General features: G+C 58.6%; 6 protein-coding genes across 6 annotated transcripts; 3 read left to right on the top strand and 3 right to left on the bottom strand.

Annotated features, from left to right (window-relative positions):
* Positions 1 to 158: 158 nt before the first annotated feature.
* Positions 159 to 2,117, bottom strand: BDY17DRAFT_254061 (uncharacterized protein; the record flags this gene model as incomplete). The annotated part of the gene is made up of 2 exons (XM_033731394.1): positions 159 to 1,442; positions 1,665 to 2,117. 2 exons carry the CDS (start codon positions 2,115 to 2,117, stop codon positions 159 to 161), a joined length of 1,737 nt encoding a protein of 578 aa, XP_033587615.1.
* A 1,307-nt stretch (positions 2,118 to 3,424) lies between these two features.
* On the bottom strand, positions 3,425 to 4,774 carry BDY17DRAFT_300603 (DExH-box splicing factor binding site-domain-containing protein). Its single transcript, XM_033734088.1, has one exon. It carries the CDS (start codon positions 4,724 to 4,726, stop codon positions 3,473 to 3,475), a length of 1,254 nt encoding a protein of 417 aa, XP_033587614.1. The 5' UTR covers positions 4,727 to 4,774; the 3' UTR covers positions 3,425 to 3,472.
* Positions 4,775 to 4,799: 25 nt separating this feature from the next.
* Positions 4,800 to 8,028, bottom strand: BDY17DRAFT_300601 (uncharacterized protein). Its single transcript, XM_033734087.1, has 3 exons — positions 6,649 to 8,028; positions 6,325 to 6,594; positions 4,800 to 6,266 (listed from the first exon to the last, which is right to left on the bottom strand). Exons 1-3 carry the CDS (start codon positions 7,975 to 7,977, stop codon positions 4,986 to 4,988), a joined length of 2,880 nt encoding a protein of 959 aa, XP_033587613.1. The 5' UTR covers positions 7,978 to 8,028; the 3' UTR covers positions 4,800 to 4,985.
* A 112-nt stretch (positions 8,029 to 8,140) lies between these two features.
* Positions 8,141 to 10,537, top strand: BDY17DRAFT_300600 (putative Melibiase subfamily). Its single transcript, XM_033734086.1, has one exon. It carries the CDS (start codon positions 8,317 to 8,319, stop codon positions 10,483 to 10,485), a length of 2,169 nt encoding a protein of 722 aa, XP_033587612.1. The 5' UTR covers positions 8,141 to 8,316; the 3' UTR covers positions 10,486 to 10,537.
* Positions 10,538 to 10,693: 156 nt separating this feature from the next.
* Positions 10,694 to 12,761, top strand: BDY17DRAFT_300599 (MFS transporter). Its single transcript, XM_033734085.1, has 2 exons — positions 10,694 to 11,504; positions 11,564 to 12,761. Exons 1-2 carry the CDS (start codon positions 11,014 to 11,016, stop codon positions 12,684 to 12,686), a joined length of 1,614 nt encoding a protein of 537 aa, XP_033587611.1. The 5' UTR covers positions 10,694 to 11,013; the 3' UTR covers positions 12,687 to 12,761.
* A 749-nt stretch (positions 12,762 to 13,510) lies between these two features.
* Positions 13,511 to 14,923, top strand: BDY17DRAFT_311834 (glycoside hydrolase superfamily; the record flags this gene model as incomplete). Its single annotated transcript, XM_033735577.1, has 1 exon — positions 13,511 to 14,923. One exon carries the CDS (start codon positions 13,511 to 13,513, stop codon positions 14,921 to 14,923), a length of 1,413 nt encoding a protein of 470 aa, XP_033587610.1.
* Between the last annotated feature and the right edge of the window lie 114 nt (positions 14,924 to 15,037).

Raw genomic sequence — 15,037 nt, 5'->3', positions numbered from 1 at the left:
GCGGTTTGGCGCCCTGATGATGTCAATACCTCTTGTAACGTCTCTTCATACTACGACTTGCGAGATCATATCATTCGTATCCCATCGCTCGCCTACGCTAAGATGCATTCATTTTAATTCCGCCACGCTCCCTCGCCTTCCTTCTTTATAAGAAACCCTCAATACCTCGACCGTCTCGCCCCATACTCATACCGATGCCCATACCGCACCTGCTCCTCAAACAAACTCCCCTCATCGCCCCCACCGCCACCACCACCAAACCCCTCCTCAGCAACAGCTGCAGTCTGCTGCGGCCCAGGCGTCCACCGCCTCCGATGCCGCCCCACCCTCCTCGGACCAACACTAATCTGACTCGCACTATCATCCGGCGCAAGCGAAGCCAAATCCTCCAACCCATCATCCACCCCCTCCCCAAACGCAGCCTCGTTCTCGATATCCGTGTTCGCGGCTGAAGCAGGCGTGTCAAGCCTTATGGCAGCTACACTATCCGCCGCGCCGGCGCCGCGCCGGACGGAAGCTTGCATGGCGAGGGCGGCGGAGCGTTGGCGCAGAAGCTGGCGCACGAGCTCGGCGCGCGAGTGCAGAATTTCAAAGGCGTCCTCGAAGCGCTCCATGTCGTTGAAGAGGTTGCGTTCGACTTCGGCGAGGACGGCGAGTTCCGTGTCTTCGTCTAGTTGGACTGGGGGCGGGGGCGTGGCGGTTGTGGTGGAGGTGCCGGAAGCGGAGCGGGAGGGGTTGATCGTGTTGTTGCCGTTTTGAGGTGCTGGGGTTTGGATCGGGGCGGGCGGGGTTTGATCTGGGGATGTGATGTTGCGAAGGGGGCTGTATGGTGTTTGGGTGCGGGAGAGGGGTACGCCACTCAGTCCGCTGAACGGGGTGGGATTTCGTGAGAGGCCGGCGGGTGCGCTTGGGCCGCGAGATGGACCACGTGAGATTGGGGAGTTATAGCCCGAGACCGAAGGCGGGAAGGGCGCCTCTGCTCCTGACCACAGGAAGCCATCAAAGCGGCCGGACACGAGAATTTCCCATTCCTGCTCATTGACTTCTGCCAGCGTGGCCAGCATGCCGTGTAAGTGCGGGTTGTTGAGAAGATACATGGCACTCTCGCAGTCGCGCGGGCTCCGCATGAGCCGGTACAATCGCTGCAGTGCATTGCTTGCCCGTCTCAACGCCTCGGAGGGAGCTGATGGCCGTTCAGCTGGAGTCGGAGCGCGACTTCGACTAATGCTGCTCTGGCCATGCATGAGCGCGATGAAGTAGTTTCGCTGCTGTGCATCTAGTTTGGTCATCATGGCGAACATCAGAGTATCCTCATCGGCTTCCTCGGGCGGACTGGATGGGAACTCGGGTTGCAGTGCGAGCCAATTCTGCACGGCCTTCTTGGTCTTTTGATTCTGTCGGATGTAGTGCTCTTTGTACTCTTCGGGCACATCAATGTCGAGCTTCTGCATTGGCGCTTGGGCAGAGCCAGAAATGCCCAGCCCACCGTCATCTGCTTGAATGGTAAAAGGCGGCCACTGCGGAAGCTCGCGCCTTCCAGACACGAATTCCAAGATCTCGCCCCAGCTGATGCCCGTGTCTTCTTCATCGGACAGATGTGGTTGCGGGATCGTCTTACACATCACGCAGTCACACCGCTGAGACGAGATGTCGCGAGCAAAAACCTGCGAGAGTTTATCCAGCAGTCTTCGCGCAACAGACTTGTAGCCTGTAGCCACGGCCAATGACCCATTGTTGCGCAGCACATGTAAGTAGTCGTCCAGCCGCTTGTGCAGAGGCGTGAAAATCTTGGCGTAGTCCTCGATGGGAGCCAGCTGTCCGATGGAAGGAGATTGGTAGGTGGAGTACGGAGTGACAGAGTTGTGGGTGGTGACGAGTCGTCGTGGGATGAAGTTGGACAGGCCGCCATTCTTTAGAAGATAGTCCACTCTTGGCGCACCCTGGGCTCCAGTGACTAAAGGCGGAGGGGGCGGAGGAGGTGGCGGAGGCGGCAGCGCCGTGAGAGGAGTTTTGGGGTCGAGACTGCTTGTAGTCGAGTGGTGAGGAACGTAAGCATTCGCTCGTGCCACTTCAATAATAGGCGTCTTTGTGCGTTTGGGGAAGTCATGGGGAAACATGGGTTCGGCGGGGGTAGGAGTTCTCGGTTCGGAGTCTGTTGCAGAGATAGCAAGGTCATCGCGTGCGGTTGAGATTTCCGGTGGTCTCTTAGACTTGCGATCTTCTGGGATGGACGTTGCGTCAGAGTCGGGGTTGGAGTCGTCTGTAACACTCGAGGTGGGCTGTGAGCCGTTCGACTCCGTCCTCTCCAATCCGCTGTTGGGCGTAGACCGCCGCTCGTCCTCCGGAAATGTGCCAGGCATGCTTGACACCTCGGATTCTGCAAAGCGGGCCTCTTTGCGAAGCCCCGTGGTCAACGGCGTGCTCTTGCTCGAGAGACCATGTGCAGTGGCTCCAGTGCTCTTCCGTCCTCCGTCCACTTCCGCTTTGTCTGCGGCAGCATCTTTCAGACTGCCTCCACTATGTGGCCTCTTCGTCTCCTGGACATCAGCCGTGAGAGGAGGACTGGGCGGACCCCGGCCAGACCTGCTCGAGATGCCGTTGGCGGGCGTCGAGTTCCGCCGTCTCTCCTTCTCCTGTCCCCCCACCTCCGTAGCTTCCGGAGTGAGTGGCTTGTGTGAGATGTCTTCTCTACTCCCCAACACCTCTCGACTATGAGCCTTGCTGAAGTTGGGATACGAAGTCTTAGGCCGTCCATCGTGACTCCGCGGCCGCGCCTCCATCTCTGGAACAGCGAAAGCGCTACTCTTCCTAGACGAAGCCAGCGGCCGCTCAAACGTAGCCGAACGAGGCGAGTCCCTACTGTCCCGCTCTTCTTCACCCTCTTTACTTCTCTCGCGGCGTTTGGAGGGCTTCGGCGCGGCATTCAAGCTGGTGGTGGAGGAGCGGTGCTTCTCGCGGGCGGCGGGTGAGGGGCGCTCGCGATCGGGGTCCCGGCGACGACGGCGGGGAGGGGCGTCATCGCGGGGCGAGGAGGGCATGTCGCGGGTCGGAGGGCATTGGGGGTGGCTGCTATTGTCCAGCATGCCCATGCCCGCTGCTTTGTCTTGCAAGGATGCAGCTTGGCGGCTCGTGACGTTGTGTGATTCGCTCTACCGCCCGCCCTCGCTCCACTCCTACATCTCTTGCTTTGCCCGTTCTCGAGCTTCGGGAGATTGAGTTTGATCGTGGAGAATGAGGAGTATGTACCAGACAGAGCACACGTGCAGGCATCAGGTACATGGAGGTCAAGTATCGGACTGTTTACATCACCGCCGAAATATGGCGGGTCGGCTGGTAAAGCCGCTCCGCCCGTACCAAAGATGGCGCAAAGCCTAAGGCAACAACCACGTGCTGGTATCAAAGAGTGTGACAATGAGAGCAAGGCCTGTGGAGGAGTTCTAGAGCGTATGTAGCATTCAGACATGACTCTATCTCATCGTCGACGATCGCGATGTCGCTCAGAATGTCTGTCCCGATCGCTGTCATGCCGTCTTGATCGTTCTCGGTCATAATCACTGCCTCCACGCTCTCGCTCTCGTTCCCTCCTTCGCTTCTCCTTCTCTTTGCGTCGATAGTACTCTTCATCACTATCATACTTCCTCCGATCCCGCTCACTCGATCTCTCTCGCTTGCCATCTTTCCGCTCAGACTTTCGCTCTCTTGAATCATCCCTATCTCTTTCCCGCCGCTCCTTATGCTTGTGTCTCTCCGATCGCTCAAACTCCCTCTCATACTCCTCTTTCTCCTCCCGCTGCTTCTTCTTCTCTAACTCCTCCTCGGTAAATAATTCGCCAGTCTTCTTGTCCCGCAGCAAAACCGGATTGTACACCGTTTGTGGTCCCTTTCGGTCCTTGGCCGCCTTCCCCCAAGTGCCCAATTCCTGTGCGACTGCCGCTTCCTCCTTCGCCCCGATGCCCAGTAACGCGGGCCGTCGTTCAGGGACTTTCGTTTGCACCACTTTCTTGCCTCGTTGGCTTCCGATCCCCTCGCCGTCTTTCCAGCCCATGCCTCGGAGTAGCGCTGCGCCGAATTGTTCGACGGGCACGCGCTCGTAGTCTTCCAGCGTCGCCATCGCAGGCGCGTCTCGAAAGTCTCGGGCAAACGCCTCCTCTTCCGTGAGAGCCGGTAGGACCAGCTCCGTCTTTTCCTCTTTGCCCAGTAAAGCGTCAATAGCCCGCTCATCCTCGGTCTTCTCTTTCACGGGCGCATCGCCATCCTCATCCACCGGCGCCTGTTGCCCGTCTTCCACAGCAGCAGTCTCCACTACCGGCGCATCCCCCTCCACCCGTTTAAAAACATTCAACCCAAAACTCGGCTTCTCCTCCTCCTGCACACTAGGAACACCATCTCCATTCCTCCCCTCTTCACGCCCCACCTTCAACGCCCTCTGCCGCTTATTCCGCTGACTCGCCTCCCTCCAATCCCGATTCGCCCGCGGCGCAATAACAAGCATTTTCTCCTCCCTCACCGGCTTGGAAACATCAATCGCCCCTCCAGCCGCGCGGTCAAAATGCGACACGACTTCCGCGCGCCCTCCGTGCCCGTGCGCGTCATCTTCGTCGTCGTGGTCGTGGAGCGCGGCGTGCGGGCGTTTGATGCCGTTGCTTGGGTTGGCTTTTGGTGGGAGGTGGGGTTTTTTGGCGCCGGTTAGGGCGAGGGAGATTTTGCCTGTGGGGGAGGCGGTCATGGTTTGGAGAGGGAGAAATTTGTTGGTTGTGGTGGGAGGGAGGGTGCATGCTCGGCTGCTTTTCAAAGAAAATGTTGCCGCGAGTCATGTTGGCTATTTAGGGCTTAGGTTGCCCGTTGAACTTAATATTTATCTGATTGCGCTTAGCCGCATGGGGCTGACATCGGTCAACCTCAGCCTTGCATTCATGCTTTGCAGCTCAAAGCCCAAATGACAGAGGATGCGAATGCGAGTCGCATGATTGAGCATTTCCCAAACATCAAACCAGACTCGCAACCTTGCCCTCCTCAGCCGCAACCAGCCTCAGCACAACCGCATACTTCCGCGCCAAAGGCCACACCACATTCCCCGTCTCCAGCAACGCCGCAGCCTCGAGCAAGATCGCCCGGGCCCCGCCCGCAGAGCACAAATCGTCGATCCCCTCGGCGCACAGCTTGGTGCTCGCCTCGCCGTACCGCACAAAGTGCTGCACCAGCTCGTCGTCGACGGGCCGGTCGATGTGGTAGTTCGCTGGCATGCGAGGCTGTTTTTGGGGCTGGGGGCGCGTCGTTTCGCTGGGGGAGTGGATGGCGACGTCTTCTGGGCTGTGAGAGTAGTTTGAGGCGGGGTTGGAGGCTGAGGAATTCTCGAGTTGCGGGGGGTTTTGTTCTTCGGTTGTTGTTGCTGACGCTGGTGGCATGTTTGACGGGATTTGCCGCTCTTTCTCCGCGGCCATGCTTAGTCGGGCGAAGTAGAAGAGGGCAATGGCGGCGAGGTAGAGGGTGAATGGCTGGACGAAGGAGTCGGAGGCGTAGCGCCGTATGTGCCAGAATGCCGCGCCGGCGTGCACCACGACCAGCCGCGCTTTGTACCGGTCTGCTCGTGCCCAGGTGGAGACGACTTGCCGGCATCGGGTCAGGTCTTTTCTCTGCCAGGCTACGTTGTGCGGGAGTTGGACGAAGCGTCCGTCGGGGATGAGTTCCTCGGCGAGCGTTAGGAGCTCTTTGACCGGCGCGAGCAGAACCAGTCGTGCGAGGTGGAGTTTCAGGAAGATCGGCCCCTCCCACCCGCCTGCTTTGGCGGACTCGCCGAGAGCTTCCCAGTGCAGGACGTCCATGTAATCGCAAGCCTTGTTGCGCCACCTCGTGAAGTCGGCGATGGCTGGGGGATACGCGGTCGCCGCGAGTCCGTGAGAGGTACGGTGTGCGTCATCATCGCGAGAGATGGATAGAGGAGCCTGGAAATGCCGGACTAAGTCCCAGTGCCGGTGGAGTAGAGCGTAGATGCAGCCGAGGCTTGCGAATTGCGACATACTCTCGACGAGCTCCAGTCTCTCAAAGAGCTCGACGAAGATGGTCCGGAAGAGAATCCGGCCCTCTTCTTCTGCGGCGAAGGTCGTCGAGTCCAGCGGCTTCCGGGCACGAGGGCTGTAGGCTCTGTACCATGCTTGCGCCGAGTCCGCCTCCCACAATTTCTCTTTGCAGGGAAGCATCAAATTGAGGGATTGGAGGCTGAGGACAGGAGGAGCGGTGTGTATGAACGCCAGAGAACAGTCAAGGCTCTGGGAGGCGATCGTTAGCATCTTCGCCATCACAGCATATCGTTTGAAGACAACATACCCAAGCGAACAGACCGGTCCGTCTGCGCATCTCCCGACAGCGCCACGCCGTCCACATCTGATTTACATCGCCTTCAATTTGTACGCTTCGTTCAATGCCCCAGTCCGGCTCGTCGAGCAGGCAAAAGCGTTTGCACGAGTTCATCACGGAGCTGATGGCTTCTTCGCCAAGCGCCACGACGTTTGCGTTTTCACTCTGGCAGAGCGCGAGCGTGTTGAGGAGCGAGGCTTGCAGGTATGACAGAGTGCACTCGACTCGGCAAATTTGGAGCTATACGATTGTCTCAACGGTATATTTGGGGGTAGAAGATGCGGATAGGCTTACCTCGTGGACCAAGAGTTCCCTCAAGATGACGCTGAGTGCATCGCCACATATGTCCTTTGCGGGGTGGTCGGAGTAGTGGCATCCAATAGCCGCAGTGGCCAGGCACAACGACCAGCCCCAGATAGGCATGTTGAGTAGAGGAAGGTCTAGGAAGGGATATATGGGCTGAAAGTGCTCGAAATACAGTCTGACAAAGCGGTCCAGCGTATCTTTGGCCAGAAAGTTGTGACTGCTAAGACCGAAGGTCGGACTTGATGACGGCCACGGTACACGGGACTCCAGCTTGGCTATAATGTCGCCATATATGTTTGCGGGGATGTGATAGAGTCGGGCGTCGTCGGGCTCTGATACGTCACGGAGACTTGTTTCCAGACTATGCAGCCACGCACCTTCTGAATCCAGCGTGACCGGTTTGTCGCTGAAACTAGACCTCTCCCGCTGAGCGTGCTGCTTGTGTATAGCTCGTTCCGCTTGACTACTTCGGCCGCCCGCACCGTCAGAATAGAGTGAGCCGGCAGGGTAGACGACGGCATCGCCCGTGGCCATCAACCCCGGGGAATGATGATGACCAAAGGCTCGTGATGCTCGGCCCATCGATGCAATGAGGGAATTGAGAGAGTCGGATTGCGGAGTCCGGGTCTGCCAGTCCTGTTGAGACATAGTCCCTCCAGCGGGAAAGCCATTGGAAGTGCTGCTGGGCTGCCCCGGTGCGGCGTGATATGACTGTGAGGTTTCATTGGAGAGGTGCATCTCTGCTTGGTCGGGTGGCGTGAACGCATCGAACGGCAGCCAGTTCACCGGCGTCCGAGGGGCGCCTCCATTCTGCGGCTGTGCAGGAAAGGGCATACCGCCTCTGGGCGCGTGGCCGAGCCTTGCATTCTGAGGCCGCGTCGCGTGGAAGCCGTTCGAAAATTCCTGCGATCCTCCAGCATTGGACAGAACATTTTGAGCAAGCACACCGTCCAGAGCAGGCCGTCCATCGTCAGTCGTCGACGAAAGGAGCCTACGATCGCGAGCATAGACGCATTCGCGAGCTTTCGCCTGGCAATTGGCGCATGGAATTCCCCCCGAACACCAAACACGAGCATCACTGCAAGCTAGACATGCCCGTCGCAACGGCGAAACCGCCTCGACCCGATTCCCGGGCTCGTGCCGAATCTGCTCATGGCGATGCGCGGCGTCCTTACGGGAGAAGGCTTTGGTGCAGTAGCGGCAGCGAAACGGCTTGGAGCCGCTGTGGGTTTGGCGATGGCGTTGCAGATGCTCCAGCCGGGAAAAGTCCTTCTGGCAGGTGGTGCAACGGTGCTGGGGCGCCGGCGACGGCGACATGGCGCGTGGGTTGGGAAGCAAGTGTGCGCAGAATCTGCCCGTCGTGCCGATATGGTGGGGGAGGTGTGTGGGGGAGAGGGGGATCTGCAAGCGCCTCCTGCTCGCGTGGGTCGCTGGCGCACGGGCGGTTCCGAGTTCCTCGACATGAATCGTAGCAACGAGGGGGTGGAGATGTCGAGTGGCGATGATGCGGGCTTCTGTGAACCCTCGAGGGTTGTCGCCGCGGCCGGCCGTGCCGGTATCCTCCAGGTTGACCCACGAAGTATATGATTGCAAGATGCGCTTCATTCCAAGTCAACTCGCGACCTTCACCTCGCCTTCATTGCCATACCCTATCCAATGGCAATCCGGAAACTCCCCGAGGCTGTAAATGGCCACTCCGACGACGTTATCTGGAATACCGATGCTTTGAGACTCTCCATCAAAATCGATGAAAACGGCACGGCATGTCTGAATTACATTGTGCCTCGCGGCAAGGAAGCGCCAGCGCCAGCCTCGCCCTTCTTCCAGTCTGCCGCAATTCCCTTGGATGGCGTCCGGTCGGTGGGAGATGGCCATACCGGCATCAAGACCTCCAAGGCGCTGCTTGGAAGCATGATGTCCGCCCGCATACGATATGTGAGCCATCATCAAGGCCGGACGAAAGGGCTCCAGACCTTGGACGTCATCTCCCGCGAGGACAGCACGGGAATCGAAATTACCCACCATTTCGCAGTGTACGATGATGTGCCGGTTTTGAGGAGCTGGGCTACTGTTCGCAACACTGGAAAGGCCGCTGTTCCCATCACCCAATTGTCTTCTATCAGTATTGGCGGCTTGACTACGGGTACGAAGTCCTGGTGGAACGAGTACTCCCTCCTGACCGGCGGGAATGCCTGGTTCCGCGAAGCGCAATGGCATGAACGGAGCCTGCCTGACCTCGGAATCGACACACACGGCCTTTTCGAGCTCAACGAAGGCCATCGAGCTTCGCAAGCACGCTTCACCCTTTCCAACCACAGCTCCTTCTCCACCGGCACGCACTTGCCCATGGGTCTCCTGAAGCGCAAGGACGACAATGACACCTGGCTATGGCAAATCGAGCACAACGGCTCGTGGAGATGGGAAATCGGAGACTTCCAAGACGGCGTTTATTTGGTGGCGGGAGGTCCAACGCGAATGGATCATGACTGGAGTGCCCCTCTTGCGCCGGGAGACAGCTTCACCACTGTTACGGCTGCTTTGTGCCATGTCAACAATTCGCCCGATGCTGCTTTTGCTGCTCTGACCGAATACCGTCGGAGGATTCGCAGACAGCACCAAGATCACAAGGACATGCCCATCATTTTCAACGACTATATGAACTGCCTCATGGGCGATCCAACGGAGGATAAGATCAAAGCACTAATCGACCCCGTCTGCAAAGCTGGTGCGGAGTACTTCGTCATTGACGCGGGCTGGTATGCAGACGACAGCAACTGGTGGGACGATGTTGGGCTGTGGGAACCTTCGCCAAAACGATTCCCTTCAGGCTTCAAGAATCTCCTGGACCATATCCGGGCCAATGGCTTGATACCTGGTGTCTGGGTGGAGCCTGAAGTCGTGGGAGTCCGCAGCAAAGTCGGCGAGCAGTTACCGGAAGAGGCTTTCTTCCAGGACCACGGCCATCGAGTCATCGAGCGCGGCCGCTTCCAACTTGATTTTCGACGCAGTGTTGTGCGCACGCACATGACCAAAATCATTGCCAAGCTGGTCGAAGAGTATGGTGTGGGCTACTTCAAGTTTGACTACAACATCGAAGTCATCACCGGCAGTGACGCGGACGGTCTCGCGTGCGGAGCGACTCATTTGGACCATCAACGCGCATATCTGGCGTGGATTAACGAACTCCTGGACAAATACCCCGACCTCGTCATCGAGAATTGCTCCAGCGGCGCTCAGCGAATGGACTATGCAATGCTGGCGACTCATACCTTGCAATCGACGAGTGACCAGCAAGACCCCGTGCTCTACGCCGCCATTGCCGCCGCTGTCCCGACAGCGGTCGTCCCGGAACAGAGCGCAACATGGGCATACCCACAGCGTGCATGGAGCGATGAGGTCAACGCACTGACCGTTGTCAATTCAATGCTGGGCCGCGTCCACCTGAGTGGAGAACTCGACCGGCTGGAACCGCATCAACTCGCACTGGTACACGACGGAATGAACGTCTACAAAAGCATCCGGCACGAACTCAATACCGCCGTGCCGTTCTGGCCGCTCGGCCTGCCGAAGTGGCACGACGATTGGGTTGTACTGGGCCTCGTTGTGAAGAGTGGGGATATCTTGCTTTCGATTTGGCGACGAGGCGGGCCGACGACTCGCAGTATTACGCTACCCATCCAGCATACGGCTGGGGAGCATGCTGCCCGCCTCCTTTACCCGTCGAAATTCGAGTGCCATACACAGCTTGTGGGGGACAAGTTGGAAATCCGTTTACCGGCGGACGTCTGTGCTCGAGTGCTGCGAATTAGCCGTGCCGGGTGTTGAATGAGTCGGCAGATGCACTATTTACAATCTAGAAAATAAGAGTGGTTTTGCAAGGCTTGCTCCGTGTCGCGTGCTTTTGGTCATCACATCCGATAGCCGACGAGGCCACCAGGCAATGCATTTAGGCAAGTTAAGGCTGAGCCGCGCGCAGCATGTCTCCGTCCGAGCCGGACCCGCCCCCACCGCCCCCACCTCCACAGACGTCTCACAGCCTTCTCCGGGGTTACCAAGTACTACCCCACGGTATCGAACTCTCTCCGCAATAGACGGCGTGCTTCCCCTAGGAATGGGCCTGTCCGCTCACAGGGGCCGTGTGTCTGGCCTTCCATGATTTCCTCGTGGCAGTGGGTCGTTGCGCGTTCCGTACACTCCATGCCCGTACTCGCTGCTTGGGCGTTGACCGCGGAGTGGAGATAAATACATCGAGGTCACCCGCCTAAGAAACACACCTCCCCCGGCTCTCACCAAGTCTCTCTGCAATCGTTCAAGTCCAATCGTGCTCCTACTCGCTGCTGCACAGCCATCATCATGGAGAAATCCGACCTGCAGCACATCGAGTCCGCCAACGACAGCCTTGCCCAGCATGGCTACGACAAAGACCTCCAGGCCGACGGGCGCGCGGCCAATGCCCACGAGCACGAAATGACCGTCCGACAAACCCTGCGCGCCTACCCCTGGGCCGTCTTCTGGTCGCTCGTGGTGTCCATGTCCGTCATCATGGAAGGCTACGACACGATCCTCATCGGCTCCCTCTACGGCTATCCGGCGTTTGCGCGCTCCTTTGGGCATTACGACGCCTCGACCAAGAGCTATCAGATTGAGGGCAAGTGGCAGGCTGCCATGGGCTCCGGCCCGCAGGCCGGTGCGATCGTAGGCGCTCTGTTGAATGGCTATCTCACCCCCAAGTTCGGCTTCCGACCCATGTTCTTTGTCGGGTTGATTCTCATGATCTCCTTTGTCTTCGTCTCCTTTTTTGGCTTTTCGGTGGAGTTGCAGGCGGTCGGGCAGATTTTGTGCGGGTTCGTCACGCGTTCCTTTCCCTACCACACGATATACAGAGTTGGCTAACACGTCTCAGTATCCCATGGGGCATCTTCGCTACCATCGGACCGGCATATGCATCCGAGCTCTGTCCGCTAGCCATTCGCCCCTATCTCACGGCATACACCAACATGTGCTTCGCCATTGGGCAACTGGTCGGCGCGGGCGTGCTTAAAAGCCTCATCGCCCGCACGGACGACTGGTCGTGGCGCATTCCGTTTGCCATCCAGTGGCTTTGGCCGCCGTTCCTGCTCTTCGCCGCGGTCTTCATGCCGGAATCACCGTGGTGGCTTGTGCGGAAAGGACGATACCAAGATGCCGAGCGCATGGTGAAGCGCCTGATGGCCCCGCATGAGAAAGAGAATGCGAAAGGCGTGGTGGCGATGATGACGCACACAAACGCAATCGAAATGTCCTTGGAGACTGGCACATCCTATCTGGACTGTTTCCGCGGCATCGACCTGCGCCGCACTGAGATTGCGTGTGTCGCTTTCTTGGGCCAGATTACGTGCGGCGCGCAATTCGCATACTCCGCGACCTACTTCTTCGAGCAGGCTGGACTGGACCCTAGCGACGCGTACGCCGTCAACCTCGGCGACACCGCTCTCGCCTTCTGCGGCACGATTGGCGCGTGGTTCCTCATGCGGTACGCTGGGCGTCGCCAGCTCTACATCTCCGGCATGGGCGCCATGTGCGTGTGTCTGTTCATCATCGGCTTCTTGACGTATGTGCCACACAACGGGGGCGCGTGGGGCCAGGCGGCCATGTGCTTCTTATGGCTGCTGTCGTTCTCTCTGACCATTGGACCCGTCGGCTGGGCCATTCCGCCCGAAGTATCGTCAACGCGCCTCCGATCGAAGACCGTCGTGCTCGCGCGCAACAGCTACTACGTCGCGCAGATCATCGCCAACGTCCTCGAGCCGTACTTCATCAACCCGACCGAATGGGATTTGAAGGGATTCACGGGCTTCGTGTGGTTCGGCACGGCCTTTTGCAGTCTGGTGTGGGCTTTCTTCCGGCTGCCGGAGACGAAGAATCGCACGTATGAGGAGTTGGATGTCATGTTTGCTGGCAAGCTGCCGACGAGGAAGTTCAAGAAGTACACGGTCGACGCGTATGATGAGAGGCACACGCTGGAGGAGCGTGCGCGCGAGACGTAGGGGGGCGACGACTGTTTTGGGTATGCACATTGAAGCATTATTACGATAGCTCGACGAATCTAGCAAGTCTTGGGCATCACATATCTTCCCACTCCGGCACTCGTATGAGTAGGCCAGGTAAGGGGCTCCTGTTCAGGAGCGGCGGTGATGTTAACTGCACGCAAAGAGACAGAGCCATGACAGCCGCAAGGCAACTTCCGTCTCGTTACGCCAACAGAGCATCCAGCTTCGTCAAGTCATTCCACATTTCTACACGCGACCGCATCTAGTCCAACACATGTGGAGACTGTACACGTGGACCGGTCGATCAGACTGCAAATCCATAATAGTGCCTAACAGTAATACTACGTTTGCCCATCCCGTCCTGCCGGTGTCGTGTCCACGTCCCATGACCATGTCTCCGGCAGGCTGTCCCCCGCGTATTGATACGCCCAATACCTTAGTTTTAGTTCGGGAAAATGTGGGGGTGGGGAAGGCGCCATCTATGTATACCGTACCTGAACCTCACATCTGCTCGAGGCAGTCCCCCCACAAAGCTTGTATACAGGAAACTGCCGGCATTATTGCTCAAGGCGGAGAGCAACGGCACTTTGACCGCACCACTGTGAAAAGGAGGACCTGCCGCTTACGGCATCGCGTCATCGGCCCAGTCGTCGCGTAGCGGACAGCCTTGTAAATCTCTTCTCCACAACGAGAGTCTCTCGGTATGATGCACGAGAAGTATAAAGACTCACATTGAGTCCGCTCCTTTCCCTTGGTCTGACTCCCTTTCCATCCATTCACAGTCTTTCATTCGTCTCTCCTTCCCTTCATCCACTATCAACATGACTCCTTGGCTCCAGGCCGCCGGGTGGTCTGCGGCGCTGCTTCCCCTCAGCTATGCCGCTGCCAACCCTCTTGCCCGTCGGCAGACATCCTCGACCACCGCCACGGTGAACCTGGCCGACCAGATTGGCACGCCGGAGCATCTCGCCGCCGGTTTCTTGTACGGTATCCCGGACACGGCCAACCAGGTGCCGTCCTACTTCTACACCCAAATGGGCTTCCAGGGCACCCGCGCCGGTGGTAGTCAACTCCCCGCCCCGGCCAGAGGTTGGGTGTACGGCGAGAACGAGTTCCAGAACCGTTTCGACTCCGCTCTGTCCAACTACAAGACCGCCCGGCAATACGACGGAACGTTCCAGATCCTCGTCGCCGATCTCTGGGGCGCCGACGGCACGAACCACAGCATCCCGATGCCGGGTGACAATGGAGACTTTTCCTCCTACGATGCCTTCCTCACCGCGCTGATCGACAACATCAACTCCAACGACATGCTGCCCGGCCTCATCTACGACCTGTGGAACGAGCCGGACGGCGGCAACTTCTGGACCGCGTCTGAAGACCAGTTCTTGCAAACGTGGGGCCGCACGCACGCCCGCATCAAAGGCGCCTTCCCGGACCTTGACATCATCGGCCCGTCGTCCGCGAGCCAGCCTTCGTCTTCCAACACCTGGCTCACCAACTTCTACAACTTCGTCAAGCCGAACGGCAGCATCCCGGACATCTACAGCTGGCACGAGGAGACGAACGGCGACCAAGTCGACCGCGACGTCGCCGCGCAGCACGCGCTCGAATCCTCCATGGGCCTGCCCAACAACCCCATCAACATCAACGAGTACGGCACTTTGCAAGAGCAGCAGCCCGCCGCCACCGCATGGTACATTTCGCAACTCGAGCGCGTGGGCGTGCGCGGGCTCCGCGGCAACTGGGCTTCCAGCTACTCCCTGCACGACTACTTCGCCGGCCTGCTCGGCAAGCCGGGCGCCAACACCGACGAGGACCTCCAGGAGGGCGAAGCGACGGGCTACTGGCCCAACTCGGAGTGGCTGGTGTACCAGTACTACAACCTCAACATGACCGGCGAGCGCCTGTCGACCACCGCCTCGGGCGACGGCTCGTGGGACGTGTACGCCACGTACGACAAGTCCAGCGGGCGGGTGAAGATGCTTTGCGGCGCGCGCCTGACGTCGGGCACTTTCTACATCACCGTGGAGAACTTGAGCTCGCTTGGCCTCCCGACGTCCGGCACGATCGATATCCTCACGTACCACTTTGACTGGAGCAACAACCAGTTCGAGGATAACCCGAGCCCGGACAACCAGGGCTACTATGGCCATAGCTACTCGGGCAACTCGCTTACTTTCTACATTGGCGCCACCGAGACGCTGGCGTATGCTTTTGAGTTTTCGGTGTAGAATCGAGCGAGTGGAGGGTGTTGGAAATATTATCCATTGAAGTAAAAGGACAATGCATGCAATTTCACATCGAGAATCACCTCGCAGGCATCTGTTTCCAACGTGGCATCAGCT

The sequence above is a fragment of the Neohortaea acidophila genome, assembly GCF_010093505.1.
Source record: "Neohortaea acidophila strain CBS 113389 unplaced genomic scaffold BDY17scaffold_8, whole genome shotgun sequence".
Lineage (NCBI taxonomy): Eukaryota > Fungi > Ascomycota > Dothideomycetes > Mycosphaerellales > Teratosphaeriaceae > Neohortaea > Neohortaea acidophila.
This window is presented reverse-complemented; position numbering and strand designations above follow the sequence as displayed.